Source organism: Papaver somniferum, chromosome 8, assembly GCF_003573695.1.
Source record: "Papaver somniferum cultivar HN1 chromosome 8, ASM357369v1, whole genome shotgun sequence".
Lineage (NCBI taxonomy): Eukaryota > Viridiplantae > Streptophyta > Magnoliopsida > Ranunculales > Papaveraceae > Papaver > Papaver somniferum.
In genome coordinates, this window is record NC_039365.1 from 161,774,897 (window position 1) to 161,798,741 (window position 23,845).

Genomic DNA, 23,845 nt, shown 5'->3' on the forward strand with positions numbered 1-23,845 from the left:
CAGTACACAAAGAACATGGTCAAAGTAAGCAAAGTTGAAGAATCGCAATGCAGTTGTGCAATTGCAGATGGAGAAAATGCTTACAGAATGCAGAATATAAAGTTGCTGAGAACATGCAGTTTAAGAAGTTGCTGAAAACGACAATGCATAGCTATCATTACAAGAGCTAAGTTACAGGAAGAGATGAAGGCTAAGGCTACAGAGCAAGATGCTAAAGTGAATGAAATGCAGAATTAGTTTAAGATGACAATGGTATGCAGCTAGACTAAAAATTCAAGTTTAAGATATAGTGGTATGCAGTTATGAATTATGCTACAGGAATGGAATGCAATGCAAAAGAATGGCAACAGTGAAGATTGAGCTAAAAATGCATATGTACAGGAGAGACTACACAGCAAGCTAGAAGAGCAAGTGAGCAGCAAATGAGCAAAGGGAAATAACTTGTAAGAGTGATAGCAAGAGTGACAGATGAAGATGCAAGAATGAGGTTATGTGCAAGATATGCAATGAAAGTGCAAATATGCAGTGACAATGAAAAGTATGCAGTAAAATGCAGAAAATAAGAGCAAAGATAAAGAGCAAACAGCAACAGCGCCGCTACCGAGTCCCCGGCAGCGGCGCCAAAAACTTGATAGCTAAGGAATTAAACCTAAAACTATGGTTATATTTACACCTGCAAGTGCACAGGATCTAAAGTAGAAAGTGAATAAGCAGGGGTTTGTCCACGGGGACTTGGAGGGAGCTATTGTTGTTTTCCTAAATTTCCTAACTAATTTCCTAAACTAAGTGACAGTGGGAATGAAAGTGTGATTCTAGGGTTGAGATTTCCCTTTCACCCGGCTAGTTCACCTAGGTTAAGTTTTTGTCATATGGCTAGTTAACTAACCTTACAGCCTTAGCTAACCCCTAGTATTGGCTGTCTGTTTAAGGCACAGGCAATCACAGGTCAACTAGGCAGTGGATTACTAACTAATATAGATGATTAACCCCTTAGAACCACCACTGACCCCTAGCATTAGTGGTCTTCTTACAACACCACTAATCACAAGTCAGTTGGGCTTTTAGGAATCTAACTAGCCTAAGCTATTTTGAGTTCAACAAAAACTATCCTAATGGCTAACCATCATGGCTTAAGGGTCCTCTCACCCTAGTGGTGGATTTAGAACATAAATAACATTTTAAGATAACAATAGATTGAATTAGGCAGCAATTGAACTTGGAATTGAAAGTGAAACAAAGAACTGAACATACAAAAAAACTACACAGTTGGGGAACTGGCTAGTCCAATTCTCCCAATTTTGACACTGGCTAGTCCAGCATCCCCTCAACACAACACCCACAACCCATATTTATAGTTACAAGTACTTTCCCCAAAATACCTAATTTACAAAATTAGGGTTTTGTGTTCTTCCCCAAATTCAACAGTAAACTAGGGTTTCGAATTTACCTAATTAGATGGGACAATTGCTCTTCGACCCATGTTTCGTCTGCCTCTCCTTGTCCATCTCCATGCCCTAGCTTTTATCTCTTCCATCATTGATATCTTTCAACCAATTTCTTCAACTCACACATCACTGATGAGATGTAACGCTGCTGAAATTAGTTGACATATATCATGGATAGTTGGTGGTAAAGATGGGTTGCGTTTGTAAGATGATTTGGTGGTGACATGGAGTGGTGGTGATGATGAAGCTCTCTGCAGAGAGCAGTTGAAGAGGAGAGGGAGAGAAGAAGGAGAATAAGTCGATGGGAATTAGGGATTAGGTTCTGTTTGGGTGAAATAGGTTTAGGTGCTATGGTGTTGGGCGGATCAGAAGGGTTTGATGAACAGCGAGGATGAGTGTTGGATTATCACATCTGGATTGAATCGAACGGCACGAGGGAAACATGCTTGGAGCGACCGTTGGATTTGTGATACATCAAAACTGACAGCTCAGATTAGAGTTAGGTGCTGTAGTGTGAGTCCGACGTATCGAAATCTGATGCACATCGATGAAGAGACCGTTGGATGCATCTGTGGATCCAATCTGACGGCTACATGAGAATGGGCTTTGGGTTTGAGATTTGGCTTGGGAGATTAGTTGGGCTTGGGATAATTCTGAGCCCATTTCTTGTTTAAGAACAATTTCTTCCTTGTTAAGCCCATTGCTAGCCTTTGAGTCTTCCATACCACAATCTGCGCTATCTTTCTGCCGGATTCTTTGTCGTTCCTTTCCTATTTTTGCTCCGCAACTCATCCAATCTTTATTTAGTACCTAAAAATACAAAATTAATTAATAAAAATATTTATTCTTGAAAACAATGAAAATACAGAATATGGGATAAAATGTAGAATTAATGCATAAAAGATGAGTTAAATGCCAACAAAAAGATATAGAAATATGCACTTTTTAGGACTCATCAGGCTCCAGGCATTGAATGTGTGTTCTGCGAATTTATTTCATGTTTGAAACCTTGTCTGCCAATAAATCAGAATTAGCAAAAGAACTAATTGGTTCTTAGTTGTAACATATGCGTTACAACTGTGAATATCACAAGTAAAGTCAGTAAGTTGAGTACACAAGTCATACGTAGGTGTAACTCCTAGTTACACATGATATATGCATGTGTAACTCCTCTTTACACTAGACAGATGCATGTGTAACTCCTAGTTACACATGCTAAAATGAAAAAACTTGCAACCAAAAAATTCCTCTTGCTAGGTATCCAAGTCATATGCATGTGTAACTGTCAATTACACATGACGGCTACATGTGTAACTTCCAGTTACACATGCTAAAATAATTTTGCCTTACAATTATTCTATAATTTTTCCTTACAATTGTTCTATAATATTTATTTTTTTATAGATCGAGATATTTGAGATTATCAGATGAAAGCACTTCTGATTGCTTGTTGTTATATTTCAGGTTTCAGATAACTTCATGCTAATTGCTTAAATGTGGTAATGGTCTCGCTGGAATTGGAGTTGACGCTGAATACACAAATCAGATGCATGTGTAACTCTCAATTACACTAGATAGATGCATATGTAACTCTCAATTGCACTAGACAGATGCGTGTGTAACTTCTAGTTACATATGCTACGAAATTATTGTAAATGAATATTAAAGTAATACATGTCTTTTTTGTATGCGTTTTTTTATGTCTATTTTTTGATGTGTAACTATGCATTACACATGTCATAAGCATGTGTAACTTCTGGATACACATGCCATATGATGTGTAACTTCTGTTTACACATTCAGACTATAATTTAATAATTTTGGGCCTAGATTTAATAATTTTGGGCTTAAATTTAAATTTTATTTAATTTGGGGCTTGACAATATATAAAAGGGCATGGATTTCTTTTAATAACTCGGGGCCTAGATTTAAACTTTTTTAAATTAAGGGCCTCATATTGTGGGTTACCCATGGGTTGGGCCTTAGCCTAATTTTCCCTTATTAGTATCTTCAACCCGGATAACTTTGGGCCTAACTTTAGGCCCAACCTTTTTGAAAACTTTCTCTCTCTTCTATAAAAGGGAAAACAACCCACCAAGGTATTGGAAGCGTGAAGCAGAGCGTGACTTGTTTTCTATTTTTGAGAAGTGATGCGCAGTTAGAATCGTGAAGCGGCGACTCATAGTTGGCGATGAATTGTAAAATATAAGATTTGAAATGTTATAAATAGGTACGTAAATATTTATAAATATAAAATATAGTCATATATTATCACAGATAACCATGTAGAACAATGGTTGAATACTCACATACCACGCACAAGGTGGTTGGTTCGGATTCCACTATCCTTTTTTAATTTTTAGAAGCATTATTTATTGAGGTTTGACCATTTTGCGCGTCTGACTTTGGCCAAAATCATTGACTATATGCTTGTCACTCCAAACGCTTTATAGGTACGAGTCAGAGCGTTTCTGAATTTTTTTTTGAAGCGAGCTTTTAAAAATCATGCTGCAGACCCTAGATGCTTAACTCGTTTTAAGCTTAGACTTACTCTGTTTGACCATTTTGCGCTTCTGACTTTGGTCAAAATCACTGACTATATGCTTCTCATTCTAAACGCTTTATAAGTACGAGTCGGAGCGTTTCTGAAAAAATTTGAAGCGAAACCTACGCATTTAAAAACCATGTTGTAGGCTTTAGTTGCTTAACTCGTTTTCAGGTTAGATTTACTCCGTTGCAGCAGATCTAAGTGGGATAGGTAGTTCATCTCCCACCTCTATAAGTCTTTTCTATTGATTTCCTACTCTTGTTAGGTTACTCCTTTGTTCTAGATAAGTTGGTTGTTTTTAAAGGGAAATATTTTGCACGTGAACATTTTTGATCTAGCAGCATCACAACTAACCATTACACATATGGATGATTGTGATGATATTTACTAAAACACTTAAAGTAATACAATTGTACAGATTAAGTGAATGAGTAAAATGTCGTTTATATTTTCTAATGATTGGTTGTGGTGCTGCTTAACCAAAAAATGCTTAAATAACGCGCGAGCAAATATTTTTCTTTTTAAAGCTTTGTATTATCCTTTTGGGATTATTTTCAGCAGTGGTAAGGATTTCTCTAGTTTTGATAATGTCAGTGAGTATCATGGGGTTTCTTCTCCAATCTACTTCACACTTCCTCACCAAAGACACAACAAAGCCAATACCAACATCAAAGATACCGAAGAAACAACAACAAAAACAAGAAGAAAACGGGTCTCCTATCTTTTCAAAAGGAATAAATCTTGATAATGGTGGTGATAATCTAATCGCTCTAACATGTTGTTTGCAGAGGTGTTGTTAATTAAATGAGACCATTCAGTGGTTTAGTTTAATTTGGCCGTAGTGGTAGTTCAAACTCCAAGACTCTCTGGTTAAATTTCGATAAGCTCAAGGCTAATTCGTGTTGGCAAAAACCTTTTGTTTTTTATGATGTCGTTGTTGATTGAAATGTATTTTTCATCGATCTGGTAGAGGTTATAAAAATTATTACAATCAGATTTCGGTCGCTTCCTGACCACTATGTAACTCTTTTAATTTTAATCGCCTTCTTTATAACAGTAGCAAACTACCAGTAGCACTAATCCGAATATATATATATATGTGTATGTATGTATATTCCCCTTTTGGAAGAAAAAAAACACTAGATTTGCTCGGATTTACTGAGTAGATCTAGGTAATGTTAATTAATGTCTCTTATATGCATGTAATTATTATCTAAAATAAATCATAATACCTATTAAGGTGATTGTTAGGGTTTTTGGATAATATTTTATTTCATCCTCGATTGATTTCATCTCAAATGACTTATATATGCCAATTAGATGTTTCTTATAGACACATTTTTATTTTTAGTATTACATTCATCGAATTACAGGAAGTGGATGTGGATCTATAACTCTTTAAATATCGATCGTTACAAGAAGTGATCTTGATAGCAATGAACCAGGAAGATTACTGAAGATGATAAACTCTTCTGGGACATTATACTCTTAATGAAGATGATAAACTCCAATGGCTGACTATATTTACATGTCATTTTTCAAATATCAGTTTATCTATGAAATAAGAACATGTAATTTTTCAATGTTCTCATCTCTGATATATTTGGAGCAGATGTATTCAATTTTTATATATTAATGAAATCAAACATGTTTCTTTCAAAAAAATAAAAATGGTTTGTTTTGGTACCATAATTTATGATGTAATCATAATCATTTGAGTTGTGGATACAACTCAATGGATTGGCACATCCACATCTAATATGCCTAGATGGTGAACCGTGGGAATATCATTTATATCTAATTTGCCTTCCGTTCAACAGGTTTATCCTTAAAGAAAATTAATTTAACTAACCACTTCAAATTTTAATCTCCTAAAATGATCAAAATTATTAAGCTCCTGAAAAGAGATTCCTAATATATTGGACGAGAACAAATCCCTGAATAAAGTTAAATATCTTACCTGAATTGATGAAATCAAATTAATAATCAAGCATAAAATATTTCGTAATAGAGAGGGTTTATCTTTTGCTAGTCTGATTAATTATTGTGATTGAAAAAAATAATAATCTCTCTTCCAATATACTTTGGTAAATTCTTGAATTTTCAATTGTTATCTAATTTTTTATGGTTGAATAACCGATTCGTCTATTAGATGTCGAGAAGTTTGCACACGGTATGGCTCCATACAGTTATTAAGCCTATCGTAACTGGAACCGGAGATAATTGGTTCTTATGAACTGAGAACAACTTCTAACCATTAACTAGTTCATTTGGGTCCGGTTCTGAGCCGGCTCAGGTGAATTCGGTTTTGGCTGCTTTTGGTTAACCAATATACTTGTTAATTCCACAAAACTGACAGGCAATTTAACGACCTGATATAAAATTTTACTAAATAAATAACAGAAAATGGGTGAAATGTCTAAGAACCCATAAAATATGGTTGTAATAGACGAATATATTATTGTGTTGGGTGAAACAGACAGATAAGATTATACATCAAAGTGACTATTGTACCCTTGACATATATGTACTTCTATCACATCATTTTGAAACCATCGAAAATACTTTATCTCTTTCTGCGTCGTCTCCACCATTTCCTTCTCCCACCAATAGGAAATTATGATGGAAAGAAATTAAGATAGGACATCACAAACCTGTTATATTAGCGCCAAGTATAATACTCAGGATTGCAGATCGAGAGATCAATCTGTAGGATTCCGACCTAAACCAAGTCAATGTCCGTTCCAGAGTCAGTACGGTCACAAAGTGGGAGATGGGTTGGTCTGTAGGAGAGAAGCTGAGAATTGTGTGAGATCAATGATGATCAAGGATTGTGGATGTACTGAAGGTTTCTGCAAATTTATGAACTGTTAATTTCGAATAAGTTCTGGTTGATTGATGGAATTTCTGAGAGTTATTTCCCGAAAAAGTGTTCTTGTTCAATCGTGGATCTAGAGACTTATTTATATTGTCAGAGTAGTAAACACATTGATCCTTGTAAGTGTGACGGTTTCTTGAGTGAAAGAGTGGGAAAGTGGGATATCGTGGTAAAACCAGTTTCATGTCGTGCAAAGACTTGGTTAACTCTCCACCCACTACTTTGCTAACTCCTTCAACCGTTTGCACGACTTACTCACATTTTTCATCGTGTATGAACACACGTGTCGTAGGCCGCCAGACCAAAACCCTAAGTAATATCCCTCCATGTGACGTGATTGATGTCTCACGAACGTGGAGTCTGCAAAGAAAACGTGTATTTGATTAGTAGTGGCTGACTTATTAAAGTCTAAGTTTTTTTGAATCGAGCATGAGTGACGAATGCTCAATGATTCATGGATTGAACATGTTAGACGTACAGTTCTTAGATATTGCTCGTCTGAGAAAATATTGTAAATTCGATGAATTTTTAAATATTGAGTTAATCAATATTCGGCGGAATATTGATAGTTAGTTCAATATTCGAGCAACTGAGAAAATATTGCTCACGAATTACTGAATATTGATAATAGGATCAACATTCGAGTGACCGAGCAAGTATTGCTCGATTCGATGAATTACTGAATATTGATAGTCGAATCAATATTCGAGCAACTGAGCAAGTATTGATCAATTCGACGAATTATTGAATATAGATAAATTACTGAATATTAATAATGGGATCAATATTCGAGCAACTGAGCAAGTACTACTCAATTCGATGAATTATTGATAGTTGGATCAATATTCGAGCAACTGAGCAAGTATTGCTCAATTCGACGAATTATTGGTAACGCGACCCAATAAAATATTAATTAAAATATTGGTAGCCTACCAAATATTATGTAATTAATCCGGATGTTGATTACTGGATCAACATAAAATTATTAGCGTTTGAACTTGCTCAGAATGATGATTTTGTGGAGCGTTTGTTCGAAACCCTAATTTTTGATCAATTATTCGTCGATTGATGAATTACTGAAAACAGGTCATTTGTGAGGGAGGGACCGACCACATGGGATAATGGACGACCATGTGGTGCCCGATTTCTCGAGTGAGCGTGCACCAGGGTCCTGAGTTGACCAGTTGGTGAAAGAATGATGATTAAATGCCGGTTTCATCATTTATTAATATAGTGCTCGTCTGAGCATTAGGTAATAAAACCTAATTTATAGAGAAGTGAGGGACCGACCAAGAAGGCATGGAACCGGACCTTGGTTGTGTGGGACCGAATGATGGTCGATTGAGCAAATTCCAAGTTGGTTGGCAAGAGTTTGCAGCCAATATGAGCAATTGAGCAAATTAGGTCAAAATTATAAGAATGTCTGGGACCGTCTCCTTGCAAGCCTTAGGGCCAGCCTTGGTCGGTCAAAGAATTATGCCCGTGTCGTCACAATGTTCGTGTCTCAATCCTGAGATTTTTGGCACTTTCTGGTGTATGTTTGAGCAATATCTTGGATTTTCAGAAGAGTTCGATCTTTGACTGAAATTTTTGATTTTGCTCGAATAAGCAAGTAGAACTTTGCCCGTTTGATCACAATTTGGAAAATAATAATATTTTATTATTTAGCGTGAGTATCCTAGTCGATCATGTCACCATTTGACTTTTTGTCCTTTTCATGGTTTGAGCAATATTTGAGAAAATATGAAGAAACCATGATTTTTTCTCAAACGGAGGAGTTTCATGAGATGAGGGAAATAATAATTATGAAAACAAGGGATTGCAAGGTGTGGGTACGGCCACGGCTAGGGCATGGTCGGCCGGCTAGGTAGTCCGGTCCCGCAACACCTTTCCTTATTTTATTATTTTTCATGAAACCGTGAAAATATGGAGAAATCGTGAGTTTTGCTCAAACAAGGAAAGTTGCTTGAATGAAGGAATTTCATGAGTTCATGAAAATAAATAAAATAAGAAAAATAAAAAGAAGAGGCGTGGGGGACCAACCACAGCGGCATGACCGGCCGGCCGGTGGGCCCGGTCCCTAGGCGCCTCTTTTTTATTTTTTATTATTATTTTATCTCTCCTGTTTTGTGTAGAATTCCTCGTTTGTCCATATTTTCGAATGCTCGTTCGTGTATTTGAGTGCTCGTTCGTGCATCATTGTTGAGTACTCTTGCACCATTTTATTGGGGCTTACTCGGTGATAGTCTAGATGCCCGATTGTTGAGTAGTATTACTAATTCATGAAATTCAGCGGAGAATGATTCATGAAATTGAGCAATAATCATGAATTGTGCATCCACTACCAATCCATGAATCCAGCTGGGGAATTCAAGGAACGGGGCAATGAGATGAATTGGTTACCTATTACTAATCCATCGGGTCAGCCGGGGATAAATGGAACGGAGTAATAAGATATAATAGATTATTTTCTAAAAATTCAGCGGCGAATGTCATGATAGAATTAATCTATTGTAGAATCAAGATAAGAGATAGTGAAGCATCATACTCGTTCTAAAAGATGTATAGTCAGGGAATAACGTGCAGCGTTGTTAATGCCCTGAAGGCATTTAGCCCCCTCAACAAACGATTATGTAGGAGGGCCGCCTGAATCTATACACCTCTCTATGCAGTCAGGGAACAACGAGTATCGCCGACGTCCTGAAGGCGTTTTGCCCTCTCAACAAAAAATTATGTAGGAGGAATTCCCAATCATTCTTCTACATAGAGGTCATGATGAAATGCGCAGCATCGAACGCTCAGCTAGTGGGAGGCCTTTTGAGAATCGTATTCATCATGGCTCTGAGAGGAACTCGATCAGAGATTGTGAAACGGTTCATGGATCATAAAATATGAATCTTCACATGCGTCCCTGAAGCCGGGTCAGAAACATGCAGTATCATGATTTTACGATTTTGACCTTTGTCGAAAATTCACCATCAACAAGGATATAAAGCCTTCTCTCCATCAATTTTGATAAAATGAACTAGTTCCTCAATAGATCCATCAACATAATCATATAGATCAATGGTAATCAAAATAGATTCAAACTGATTTCTCCAAAGATAGTTGGATCCATCTGCTTCAAGTTTAACAGAGATGAAATTAGAAAGATTAGGCAATTGTAGATGGATTTGAGACTTCAAAGCCGAGTTTAAAGGCTTTGAGTTTTGAGATTGATTTGAATTTTTTTGTTGATTCACAAGGGAATCAAAAAGTGTATCTTATCGATCGCCATTATGGATATGTTTTAGATCTCTTAAGCTTAACAGGAAAATGAGTGAAAGTGGATCGAAAATTTTGAATCTGAAATGATGAAAAAATGGATGATACCATGAAAGAAACTATAAGAGAGAGAAACCTAAAAGAGTTTTGAATTAACTGAAGCAGTTACAACAGACGGCTATTTATAACCTGACAGAGAACACAAGAGACTGTTACAATAAACTATAACAAACAATACAAAAACAAAAGATAAATTTTACACCTCAGTTACACTGTAGTATTCTTACAACAGGTAAAAGTCACCAATTACAGTTTTTGTTGTATTTGAATCTATTCCATGTTGGCTGACTTGGGCATATGTGATACTTTTACCTCTACCTTCTGAATACACTCCATCCTTCACCGAAAAGAGATAGATCATAAGCAAGTGTACAGTTCTGTTTGTACGCGTTCAAGAAACTACCAAACTTCTTGTCGACCGATTTTCAATGATGGGATGGGACGTAGGGGTGAATAGTGAAGAACAAGGTCAAAAATAGGTTGGACACTGCTATTTTAGAGTCTATTTTAGGCCCTTATGATTCAGAGCCGCGTGAACATCTAACATTTAGGTGAGAAATGATTAGTCGGCTGTCAACATAGGAATAGTAATTAATTGACAATTGACAGTTCATATTTTTTTATTTTTTTTGATCAGTGAAAGTTGGGCCTTACCCTCTGGTTAAGCCCAGCCCGGCCCACCTAAACCCCAACTATATTATAACTGCACATTTTATGCGTAAAACGGGAATTGATCCCGGGTCTCCCCTATTGAGAGATGGATGAAACTCCACTGTGCTAGTCACAGGTTCTCAATTGACAGTTCAGATTGGGTTAAACTATTGGAATTTTGAAACAAAAGTAATATTTACATCAACAGTTTCCCATAGTCCAATACCATTGGAATTTGAAATGTTGGATTTGAAATTTCTTGGACTTGAAATCCCTTGAAAAGTTGCCAGTAATATGGACAAGACGAAGCTTCAAGTTTATTTAGAAGTGGTAAGGGGTCAGGCAGGGGACCCTATTTCACCATTTTTGTTCATTATTGTTGCTGAAGTTCTTTCTCTTATGATCAAAAAAGTTGCCTGGATCTTATCATTGGTTTCAAACCTGCTATTCTAGGTACTGTAATTAATCACCTACAGTTTGCTGATGATCTCATAATGTTCATTGATGATAGCACTGAACAGATTTCAAATATGAAAAATATTTTATTTGCTTTTGAGCTTATTTCTGGGCTTAGAGTAAATTTTAAGAAAAGTGTTGTGGTGCTTGTGGAGGAGACTCAAAATGCAAGAGCTTGTGCTGATTTATTTGGATGTTCTTGTGTTAGTTTCCTATAAATTATTTGGGAATTCCATTGGGTAGTAAGTCAAGGCTTCTTCTGATTGGGAAACTATTCTTCAAAAATTTCAGAAGAAGTTAAGTAGCTGGAAGAGAAAGTATATTTCTAAAAGTGGTAGAATCATCTTAGTTAACACTGTTCTGTCTAGTCTTTCGATATATTATCTTTCTCTTTTTCAGTTACCAAAATATGTGGAAAAGGAAATGGAGAGGATTATGAGACAATTCATTTGGGGTGGTTCTAAAACAGTCAAGAAAAAGGATGGGTTGGTTGGGATAGATTTAATACTTCAAAAGAGAATGGTGGTGTAGGTATCAACAAACTCAGCATTATGAACAAAGCACTTCATGCTAAGTGGATTTGGAGATATGGAAATTAAAAAGATACACTTTGGAAGAAGGTGGTTAATTAGAAATTTGATGGCGATCCTTTGGATTTTTTTTCCTAATTCTCAAAACAAGCCTGTTAACAAAAGTTTATGGGAAGAGATTTTAAAGAGCAAAGAAACTGTTACTTCAAGCACAGTCATTCAAGTTAGCAGTGGCAACAAATGTCTGTGTTTGAAAAGATGTGTGGTGCAATGGGGTAGCTTTAAGGTTTCTTTTCCCTAATATCTTCAGAATATGCAGAAGCAAGGAGTTTACTATCTCTGAAGTAGTTTCTTCTTACAATGATATTAAGACCTGGAATTTAAATTTATCAAGAGAGTTGGAAGAGTTTGAGTTAAATGAGCTGATGCAGCTACTGAATTTAGTCCCAGAACCAAATTCTTTATTTGTTGGTGATGATGTCAGAAGATGGAGAAATGATGACACTTTCACTGTCTCAGATTGTTATTCTTCTTTGGATACTTCTCAAGGAACTCCTTTTCCATACAAATTTTTAGGAATCATAAAGTTCATGTGAAAGTGTCTTTTTTCATCTGGTCTCTCTTTTACAATGCTGCTCCTATACTGGATAAACTGAAGAACACTATAATGGTGAATGGGTGTTTACTATGCAAGAAAGCTCCTGAGTCAAATGACCATATCTTTCTTCATTGTGATACCACAAGAAAAATATGGCAGTTCTTTCTGGATTGTTTCAATCTGCAATGGGTGTCTAATGATTGTGTCAAAAACACTCTGTGGGAATGGAAACAGAAGAAGAAGAAGAAGAAGAAGAAGAAGAGGACAGCTACAAAATGGAAAATTTGGAAGCTCATTCCTTTGCTATTTGGTGGAATGTTTGGCTTGAAAGGAACATAAAAAAATTTCAAGGGATCTATCATTCTTTGGAAAGGATGATTGATGATGCTAAAATGTTGCTTTTCAACTGGCTTTTGAAAAATGGAGTATTTAAAAATATTTCTTTAGAGATGATTCCACGTAACTGACACGATGTTATCATGTAATTTGTTTTACTTCTTAAGTTTGCTTCTTAAGTTTTTGATCAGGCTCCATGTCCGCTTCTTGGTTTTGTATTTTGTCACAGTGGCCACCATGTTCTCTATGAATGTCTATTGTTTTTTCATAATAAAATTTACCCTTTTTAAATCAAAAAAAAAAAAACAAAAAAAAATGGACTAGACGAACAATACAGTTTGGAGTCTCCTCCGCATCTGTCATATCGCGCGCCTAACAAGAAACGTGATTGGATTTTATAATCAGGAGGAGAGGAGACAGTCAACGTTCTGGGAGAATCATTTTTACAGGAAGCGATCGGAATTCAAAGTTGCGTCGACGTCCAAACCGTGTAGAGGACAAAAAATAATTTAATTGTCTTGTTACTTGTTAGTCTTCTCGAAGTTGCTTCCAAGTTTTGAACTTTATCTTGACATTTTTCTAATGTCCACTCTCTGAAGTCAGATGTAGGCCGTAGCCATATAGTCTCATCTCAGAAGAATATGTAAAGCTTGAAATATCGCCAACAGAAATGAAGTACATATATCTTGGACCCACTGAACTTAAGGAGACTGCTATTTGAGCCATAAGCCATTGAATGGATGGACGATATTTCTCTCTGAGTTGGTCCACTCAAGATCATGTTTCTCCTTTTCTGTGTGTACATTCTATCTCAAGCAAAAAAAAAAAAAGAAAGTTCAACGGCCGGCTTACTTTAAGTTAAAAATAATGTCGTACCGGCAGCTACTTTAACATCAATCAGTGGTGCTGGCAAGTTAGGGTGAATGTCCTATCAGAGAGTCCAGAATCCTCCATGCCACACTTGCGAGCAACAAAATGTGCAAGTGCTGAGTTTATTTTATCCTTTTCCAACGTTACATTTTTGATAGCCATCGAGAGTGAGATTCTAAACGGTCTTTGTAGTTTACTAGGGTCAACTGTTAGTGTTAAGAGTTAAGAACCAAATGCTAGTAACCTTTAAATAACCTTTAAACTACAAAATGTCGATTATTCTTATCTTTGACTTATCACACTTGTTCTCTCACAATTGTTGACTTATCTTTGCCAGACATTCGTCGTTCACATACACTCAAATTCTTAGCTTCAGCAAATCACTCTCATAATTCAACTTCCACGGATCCGTGTATATAAAGAGAGGCGCATATATGCAATAACGAACCACATACAGAAGAGAGTGAGGCTTCAATAACTGATTGAGAAATGGCTTATTACAACTCTCTTCTCTATTTCTGTATTATCTTCTTCATATTCAACTTCAATACGATTGTTACTGAAGGAATTGGGCATGCTCCAGCTGTTATTGTATTTGGAGACTCGCTTGTTGATGTGGGTAACAATAATCACTTAGAGTTTTCCATTCTTAAATCTAACTATGCTTATAATGGTGTCGATTATCCAAATCGGAAAGCAACTGGAAGGTATAGCAATGGAAAGAATGCTGCTGATTTCTTTGGTAAGTACAACTGACGAAAACAAATGAAAGTAGTCACTGTTTGAAAAGCTAAAATGAAGTTTGGGTTATATATGTGTCATTAATAAAATTTTGGCTCTTAATGTGGACAGCTGAGAATTTAGGATTAGCGACATCGCCACCGTATCTCTCCATTAAATCAGCTTCGAACAAGGTCAAGGTGTTGCTCGATCAGGGTGGAATCAATTTTGCATCAGGCGGAGCCGGAATCTTCAATGAAACATTAAACAAACTTTTTGTAAGCAACGTACAGTATCATTATTTATCATCTCTTTAGGCATATGTGTACATGTACAGGATCATATATGTGTATTTTTGCTTAGAAAATGTTACTGTATCTCGCGCGCTAGCACTAATTTCAGATTCTAACATTTTTGGAGCAGAAACAATCCATCTCACTCAATGAACAGATAGCAAATTTTAGAACAGTGCATGGAGAGCTCATGCAACAATTAGGAACCGTTCAAGCACAAACATACTTGGCAAAATCTGTGTTTCTTATTGTAATTGGTAGCAACGACATTCTTGACAAATTCCAACTTGGTGATCATCAGTTCATAAACTCGTTGATGGTTATACTGAAAAGCAAGTTGAAGGTACGTATATAAAAACTTCCAGCTTTCCTTGCTCGGTTCTTTTTTTTCTTGTCTGTTCGTCATCTTTTATCCCAAGTCACGTTTGTTTTTGTGCATCTATCTACACAGACAATTTACAATCTTGGTGCACGCAAATTTGCCGTGGTTGGACTCGGTCTGATAGGTTGTTGTCCAAAACTAAGGAGCGATAACCCTAAGGGGGAGTGCAATGAGCGAGCAAATTACTGGTCTGTTCAGTACAACAAAGCTGTTAAATCACTCTTGCAAGAACTCAAAGAAGAGCTTACAGATATTCACTATTCCTTAATAAACACTTACGATATCATGGTTGATTTCTTACAACAACCAGCTCATTATGGTAATGTCATTCTATTTATTTTTCGCCAAATCAAGCTTAAATATATAGCTCATATATTCAGTTATGAGGCACAATCCTAATACTTGATAATGTTTTCAATCCATAACAGGGTTCACTGAGGTAAAATCCGCATGTTGTGGAGGGGGGAAATTTAGAGCACAAGTTCCATGCCTACCAATAACAGCGTACTGTAAGAATAGAAGAGGCCATATATTTTGGGATCTATACCATCCAACAGAAGCGGCTGCCAAAATAATTATGAATGAATTCTTTTTGGGTACAGAAAAGTACGTCTACCCTGTGAATGTGAAGCAATTACTGGAGATATAAATGGAATTGACTACTAAAAGAAAATGTAATTCAATACGTGATCATTTTACATGTTATGAAAAGAAAGAATAAAGTTTGTATGGAGAACCAACCTGAAATAGCCACGGTGGCAATTGTGGGGTCGAACTCTCAAGTTACATGTTAAAGGTTTGATTCCTCGGTTGTCCAAATTTAAAATAATATATAGAGAGAGAGATAAAGAATGTATTTATGTGTTGTGTTATGAGACTCAGAGTCGGGAGTCGAGACTGATTTATAGGTGATTGATAATTGTGAAAGCGTATTTTACTATGAAACATCATCTGATTACTGAACTGAAAATAATCTAGTTTCTTCTTTATTCATTATCTTCAACCTAGATAATCTTGGACCCAACTTTATATCCGAGAAAGTGAGTTTTAATTAAAAAAAATTTGTGTGGTTCGATCTAATGACCTAAGGATCTAAGGATACTTACTCATTTTATGAATGAATGAAATGATTCTTTAGTCTCATATTATGGACAACTAAAGAGGAATTTTACTATATAACCTTTAGTACCACATTGCGCCTATACCGTGCATCAAGTCCCGTGACTACTTGAATTTATTTTTGGCAAGTTTTTCTTTAAGAAATTAATTCCAAAAATATTTTATTCAATATTTTATTAAAGGGGGAATTCCTTTTTAGTTTTGATTTATTTTACAAGAAATAAAACGTATTTTATAAGGAAACCAAAACCTAGCTTGATTTCGAAACAACTTTGTCTTATAAATACAAAATCGAATTTCTCTTTTTTAAGTGTGCTAGACGCGGCTACGTTTTCTTCTTCGTTTCTCCATCTTCTCACTTTGATTTTTCGCAACAGTGGTTGTTTATCTTCCTTCTTAATCCTTGCTGCTGAGTTCGAAGTTGGGTAGATTGTATTGTGCTTATACAGTCTATATCGGGAAGTTCTATCTTGGACACATCTTCGCTGATGGGGTATAGCATCTCTCGTTCTTGAGGAGTACCCGCGGATTAATGTGTTAAAGAAAATTTGCTGAGCAGGTGGCTCTGCCCTCATGTGTCAAGTTGCAGTTTTCAATTAGTTGATTATTTTCAGTACAACCAGATTCATATAATGTTTACAGTTTCATTGTTACGGTTCCAACACTTTAGGGCCAACTTTTTTGAAAACTTGAACTGAAAATCCTAGTTACTTAAGTCGTCTTCAGCTCAGATCTGCTCCAAAGGAAGCAGATTTACAAGAATAGCTTCATCTCCCACCTCTATAAGAAGACTCTATTGATTCCGTACTCTTTTAAGGCTATTTATGGTCTTTTGTTTAGATAACTTGGTTGTTTTTACTCGAAAACATTTTGCTCGTGTACTGTTTGAGCAGTTTTGATCTAACATCATCACAACTAAAACATTATGGATGGTTGTGACGATATTTCCTAAAACATTTAGTAAGTAAAAAAAGTTGTATAAATTAAATGAATGATTAAATGTCATTCATATTTTTTAATAATTGGTTGTGATGCTGCTAGATTAAAAACTGCTTGAGTGATGCACCAACAAATATTTTTACTTTTAAAGATTTGCATTGTTCTTTTGGGATTACTTTCAGCAGTAGTAAGGATTTTGTTAGTTTTGATTAGGGCTGCACAAGACCCACCCACCAAACCCAAACCTGCCCGTACCCGCTAAATCCGTGGATTTTTAGTCCATACCCGCCCGTTGTGGGTGCGGGGTTGGTTATGGAAAAAAAGAACCGTTATTTGTGGGTGCGAGGTTGGTTTAAGCTACTACCCACCCATACCCGCCCAAAAAACCCGCAGATTATATACCATTAGATAAAACTGATCCTAACCGTCCATAATGAAACCCTAATACTAGTAGATATGATTACTGATAACCCTCATTCCCTTTCTACACTCTTGTCTCTGTTCGGCCTCTCCTCTTCTTCCTCCTCAGTTCTTCTTCTTCACCTACGAACGACAATTACCAGAAATCTTCACCAGAAATCGACAACAACAAATTCGAATCTTGACCAAAAATCGACAACAATCGAAAAATAAACAAATTCAGCACTTAATCTTCATCTGTGAACTTAAGTAAAACATGTGTGTGTGAATGAGTATTGAATTATAAAGCGGGTCTAATCGGGTTTAAACCCATACCCGCCCAACCCGCAGCGGGCGGGTAACAAAACCCGCCCGCTGTTTGTGGGTGCGGGGTTGGTTTTGAAAAAAAAAAACCCGCAGTCTGTGGGTGCGAGGTTGGTTTCATCTTATACCCGCCCATACCCGCCCATGTGCAGCCCTAGTTTTGATAATGTCAGTGAGTATCATGGGGCTTCTTCTCCAATCTACTTCACACTTTCTCACAAAAGACACGATATAACCAACACCAACATCAAAAACAACGAAGAAACAACAAGAAAATACATGAAAAAATAGGTCTACTTTCTTTTCAAAATGATAATGGTGGTGAAAATCAAACCGTATTCCCCCCGATGTTTGCAGCAGCGCCGTTAATTAAAAGAGATCAGTCAATTGTTAAGTTTAATTAGGTCGTAGTGGTAGTGGAAACTCTAAAATTCTGTGATCAAATTCCGATAAGCTCAAAGGTTAAATCTTGTTAGCAACAACCTTTCTCGATGTTTACGACGGTGTTGTTAGTTGAAATGGACTGTTCATCGATCCATGTCTTTTGGTGGAGGTTATGAAACTTAGTTATTACGATTAGATTCCAGTCGCTTCCCGACCACTATGTAACTCTTTTAATTGTAACATTCTTCTTTATAACAGTTCTGGTAGCACTGATCCAATTAATATATTAATTAATATGCAAGAGTTATGCTCTTTTCGAGAAAAAAATCCCCTAAACTTGCTCGAATCTACTGAGGAGGTAGGTACTGTTAATTAGTCTCTTATTTGCATGTAACTGTTATCTAAAATCTAAAATAAACTATAATACCTTTTAAGGAAAATATCAGGGTTTGTAAATAATGTTTTATTTAATCCTCGATTGATTTCATCTTTAGTGGCTTATATATGCCAATTAGATGTTCTCATATAAGTGATTTCATTTTTATTTTCAGTACTACCTTGATCGATTTATAGGAAGGGTTAGTGGTTCTTCAACTCTTTCAAGATCTATGGCTACAAGAAGTGATCGTGATATCAATGAACCGAGAAGATTACTCTCTTCAAGGACATTTTACTCTTAATGAAGATGATAAACTCCAACATCTGATTATTATTTTTCATGTCATATTCCAAATATCAGTTCATCTATGAAACAAGATTTATTTCATTTTCATTATTATCATATCCGATATATTTTGAATGGATGTATTCAATTAATTTTACCATAATAATGAAATCAAAGATGTTTCTTTTAGGAGAAAAAGGGTTTGTTTTGTACCGTACATCTATTATGTAATTATAATCTGGGTCATTTCTAGCTAAAGCCCATTGGATTGGCATCATCAACATCTAATATGCCTAAACAACAAATTGTATGAATATCAATTGTATCTAATCTTCCATCCATTCAAAAGGTTTATCCTTAGAGAAAGTTAATTTAAATAACCACTTCAAATTTGATCTCCTAAGCTGATCAAAATTATTAAGCTCCTGAAAAGAGATTCCTAATTTATTGTATGAAACCAAATACTTTAAAAAAAAGTTCAATATCTTACCTGAATTCTTGGAATGGTTTCTCTTTTGCTAATTTGATTAGTTATTCTAATTGAAAAAAGTAAATAGTATCTCTTCGAATATAATTTGGTAAATACTTAAAATTTTCATTTGTCATCCAATTTTTGATGGTTGAATTACCGATTCTTCTATTAGATGTTGACAAGGATGCACACGGTACGGTTCCGTATGATTATTAATCCTTCCATATTCGGAACTGGAACTACTCGGTCCTTATGATTTGAGAACAACTGCTAATCATTAACTACTTCGATCGATTCGGTCCGGTTCCCGGCCGATTCGGTTCGGTTTGTTTTTGGCGGATTATGGTTAACTGATGTACTTGTCAGTTCCAGAAAACTCCTTAGATGACTATTTGGAATCGCAGACGATAAATTCCTTTAACATTTGAAAACACGGGACTCTAAAATAAATGATGTCTTCAAATTTTTGATTAAAACAGAGAGCTAAGAGTCCTAATATATTTTATTTTCAGAATTTTTTTTGGTCAAAATCGTAGCCATGATTTAGTAATTATGTAAAGAAAAGTTAATTGCCAAAATGTTAATACCATGAAAATATTGATGCAGATTTAAATTAAGTTTCATAGTTTAGTATTTCTTATGAAAACAGAAAATAAAATTAGGAAACTACAGCGAAATGGTAAAGAATTAAACAAGAGGTGGTTTTAGAAATTTTATAGACCAATGAGAAAGGCCAAAACGTGCACCCAATTTTTTACAGGGTGCACAAATTTGGACTCGATTTATATATTTTTTTAATTCACATTTCATTATTTGGGCACAAAATACGATGTTTTATACACTAATAATAATTTATCATCACAGTTTTGTAGCATCCAGAATTTTCAATTTCCATAAATATACTTTCTTTGGAATTTTTTGGGTATATGGATTGGACCGTAATGCAACCTTAGGATCCACATTAAAACAATAAAAAATTAGAAAATGCTTAGGCGGTTTATGCCAACAGCTTAATCACTACTTTTAGACGAAGGAGTGTTTAGTATAAGTAGATTTTAGGGGAAAGTGTATCTTTTGTGTACCCATAGTGGTATCAAATTTGCTCCATTTACTCAGATTCCTTCCTTTTTAACGAGCACGGACTAAAACACAGGTGTCCGTAAATGTTATACTTTAAGAAATCTTTCAAAATGATATATACAACGAAGATGAAAATGATTATATTTTTCTTTTCTTTTTTTCGAAGAAAAGCAGAGGAAATACCTTTTTAGATTATATTAATCGAAAGTGATGAACAAGATAATTCAAGTATATCGGATGGATACAACATAAATGTACAAAAGCAAAATATTACAATAACTTAATAATTGTAATATAAAACATAATTTTTGATCATAGAAGTAATCGATGTAGTTGGAGCGATGGTGTTTTGATTCTGCATCCACCATTTGGAAAATCATTCTTCTTCATTAAGAGAAAATCCTTCATAAAAAGGATAATTTGCACTAAATTAACATCATTACCATAACCAATTCCAGAATCCATTAATCTTGTTTGATTGAATATTGATCATCGGCATATCAAAATCGATTGTCTTCGAGGATATACTTAGAATGCATCATCGGATTACAATTAAAACGCCCGAAGGCTATGGGAAATCACACTGGTGGTCAATATAAATACAACTACATGACATGAATAGCCATATATCCATAATAAAATAAAAAGATAAATCCTAAAACCTAAAATCACAAAAAAAAATTGATTTTTTTAATTGAAAACATGAAATACTAATAAAAAAACCCAAAATCTACTCGAAAATTTTGATATCTCGTATCATATCCAATTAGATCTAAATTTGGAGATGAAGAAATATAAAAGATAAAAAAGAATTTTTAGATAGTTTTTGAAAAAAGAAATACGGTTAAACATAGAGGGAGGAGAGAGACATATATAAATGATAAAGCAGTCATATAATAAAATCGATTATCAAATTTTTGTACGTTTTTTTGAGAAAAAATTGTACCAACACTGATTCTTAATAAGGATTTGTTTCAAAACATAGCACATATAACAAATAAAGTGCTTTAAAAAAAAATCACTTATTTTGAGATAAAATGTAAAAAAGAAAAAGAAAAAAACTCTTCCAGGGACACTCACCACCACAGAAAAGAGGTCTTATCTTGGCAGGCAGATATTTCTAGAAAAATCTACCAGAACGGGCTTAACCTCTCAACCTCTGGCAGAGAATTGTCATCCCGGTGTCCCTCAGAAACCAGATCAGTCGGTGGATGTATACATACACATACAATAGGGCATGGACACGTACGTGCTGTCACCATTAATGGGGAAGGAAAGAACTGAAAGAGACAAGATTCTAAATTAATCACTGCTCGCCAATGCAACTGGAGTTCACACTTATCCTCTCATAATTGTTGACTTATCTTTTTACTCGTAGTTGCCACATTTTCGGCTTTCACATACACTCAAATTGTTAGCTTCAGCAAATCATTCCATGCCCCTAATAATTCAACTCCCACATATGTATCTATATATATATATATGCAATCATGAAGCACACAGATAGAAGATAGTGAGAGTCCAAGGGAGATAGTGAGTTTTGATTGAGCTTCAATAACTGATTGCGAAATGGCTTATTACAACTTTTTTCTCTCGTTCTGTATTATCTTCTTCATATTCAACTTCAACACGATTATTACTGAAGGAATTGGCCATGTTCCGGCTGTTATTGTATTTGGAGACTCGCTCGTTGATGTTGGTAACAATAATCACTTAGAGCTTTCCATTCTTAAATCTAATTTTCCTCATAATGGTGTCGATTATCCAAATCGGAAAGCAACTGGAAGGTATAGCAATGGAAAGAATGCTGCTGATTTCTTATGTAAGTAGTCACCAAAATGTACTTTAGTTACTTTAAATTTGCTAAAACATTTGTGTCCCTTACTAAATCTTGGTGCCCTCTTAATTTGGACAGCTGAGAATTTAGGACTACCCTCTTCGCTGCCGTATCTCTCCATTAAATCAGCTTCGAACAAGGTCAAGGTGTTGCTCGATCAGGGTGGAATCAATTTTGCATCAGGCGGAGCCGGAATCTTCAATGAAACAACTAAATTATTTGTAAGCAACACAGTATATTTATCCATCTCTCCGGACATATATATGTGTGTGTCTGGCTAAAAAAAGAAAATCGTGTATCCCGTGCGCTAGTATACTAATTTCGGAATTTGCACACATTTTTTGAGCAGAAACAATCCATCTCACTCAACGAACAGATAGCATATTTTAAAACAGTGCACGGAGAGCTCATGCAACAATTAGGAACCGTTGAAGGACAAACATACTTGGCAAAATCTGTGTTTCTTATTGCAATTGGTAGCAACGACATTCTTGGCAAAGTTCAAGCTGTTGGAAATGAACCAGCTGGTGACCAGTTCATAAACTCTTTGATAGTTATATTGAAAAGCAAGTTGAAGGTACGCATATAAAAACTTCCATTTTTCCTTCCTCAGTTTTTTTTTTTTTGTGTGTGTGTGTGTTCATTACTTTTCCTCTCTCGGTTCCTAAATCACTTTTCTTTGTGTTCATCGCGTAAGCAGACAATTTACAATCTTGGTGCACGCAAATTTGCCGTGGTTGGACTCGGTTTGATAGGGTGTTGTCCAAAACTAAGGAGCGATAATCCTAAAGGGGAGTGCAATGAGCAAGCAAATCACTGGTCTGTTGAGTACAACAAAGCTGTTAAATCACTCTTGCAAGAACTCAAAGAAGAGCTTACAGACATTCACTATTCCTTGATAAACACTCACGATATCATGGCCGATTTCCTGCACCAACCCGCTCTTTATGGTAATGCTATTCTATTAACCTTTATTTTTGGCCAAATCAAGCTCAAATATCATGTGGCGCAAATCCTAATACTTGGGAAATATTTTCAATCTATAACAGGGTTCACCGAGATAAAATCTGCTTGTTGCGGAGCGGGGAATTTCAGAGCAAAAGTCCCATGCTTACCGGTTGCAGTGTACTGTAAGAATAGAAGAGACCATATATTTTGGGATCTATACCATCCAACTGAAGCCGCTGCTAAAATAATTATGAATGAATTCTTTATGGGTTCAGAAAAGTATGTGTACCCTGCGAACTTGAAGCAGTTATTGGAAGTATAAATGGAATTGACTACTAAGAAATGTAGTTCATTACTCATAATGTGATCAATTTACATACTGATGAAAAGAAAGAATAAAGTTTACATGGACACAGAAAGAATGTATTGATGTGTTGTGTTGTGAGACTTGAACTGATTTATAAGTGAGCGATAATTGTGATACTAGCAGAAGCCTATATATATTACGATGAAACATCAACTAAATTACAGAAAGCCTAAGCATTGTTGCACGTTCCAAAATTGTGACAATTCGACACTCTTTGTAGATTGGTTAGTTTTTGCACCGTGCATCTGTGGTGTAATCAAAATCTGGGCCGTCTTTAGCTA

At 35.6% G+C, this 23,845-nt stretch overlaps 2 protein-coding genes across 2 annotated transcripts; both read left to right on the top strand.

The window, feature by feature from the left end:
* Nucleotides 1-14,021: 14,021 nt before the first annotated feature.
* Nucleotides 14,022-15,994, top strand: LOC113304690 (GDSL esterase/lipase At5g55050-like). Its single transcript, XM_026553832.1, has 5 exons — nucleotides 14,022-14,378; nucleotides 14,489-14,634; nucleotides 14,780-14,992; nucleotides 15,101-15,350; nucleotides 15,460-15,994. The coding sequence occupies exons 1-5, from the start codon at nucleotides 14,126-14,128 to the stop codon at nucleotides 15,678-15,680; spliced, it is 1,083 nt and encodes a 360-aa protein (XP_026409617.1). The 5' UTR covers nucleotides 14,022-14,125; the 3' UTR covers nucleotides 15,681-15,994.
* A 5,583-nt stretch (nucleotides 15,995-21,577) lies between these two features.
* On the top strand, nucleotides 21,578-23,616 carry LOC113303764 (GDSL esterase/lipase At5g55050-like). Its single transcript, XM_026552841.1, has 5 exons — nucleotides 21,578-22,234; nucleotides 22,328-22,470; nucleotides 22,599-22,826; nucleotides 22,950-23,199; nucleotides 23,299-23,616. The coding sequence occupies exons 1-5, from the start codon at nucleotides 21,982-21,984 to the stop codon at nucleotides 23,517-23,519; spliced, it is 1,095 nt and encodes a 364-aa protein (XP_026408626.1). The 5' UTR covers nucleotides 21,578-21,981; the 3' UTR covers nucleotides 23,520-23,616.
* Nucleotides 23,617-23,845: the final 229 nt, after the last annotated feature.

Bases quoted from the DNA above. Each gene is read 5' to 3' on its own strand.
- LOC113303764 (XM_026552841.1), top strand. From the start codon at position 21,982: ATGGCTTATTACAACTTTTTTCTCTCGTTCTGTATTATCTTCTTCATA. The intron at 22,235-22,327 runs GTAAGTAGTCAC...TAATTTGGACAG, and splicing joins GAATGCTGCTGATTTCTTAT to CTGAGAATTTAGGACTACCC. The intron at 22,471-22,598 runs GTAAGCAACACA...TTTTTTGAGCAG, and splicing joins ATGAAACAACTAAATTATTT to AAACAATCCATCTCACTCAA.
- LOC113304690 (XM_026553832.1), top strand. From the start codon at position 14,126: ATGGCTTATTACAACTCTCTTCTCTATTTCTGTATTATCTTCTTCATA. The intron at 14,379-14,488 runs GTAAGTACAACT...TAATGTGGACAG, and splicing joins GAATGCTGCTGATTTCTTTG to CTGAGAATTTAGGATTAGCG. The intron at 14,993-15,100 runs GTACGTATATAA...CTATCTACACAG, and splicing joins TACTGAAAAGCAAGTTGAAG to ACAATTTACAATCTTGGTGC.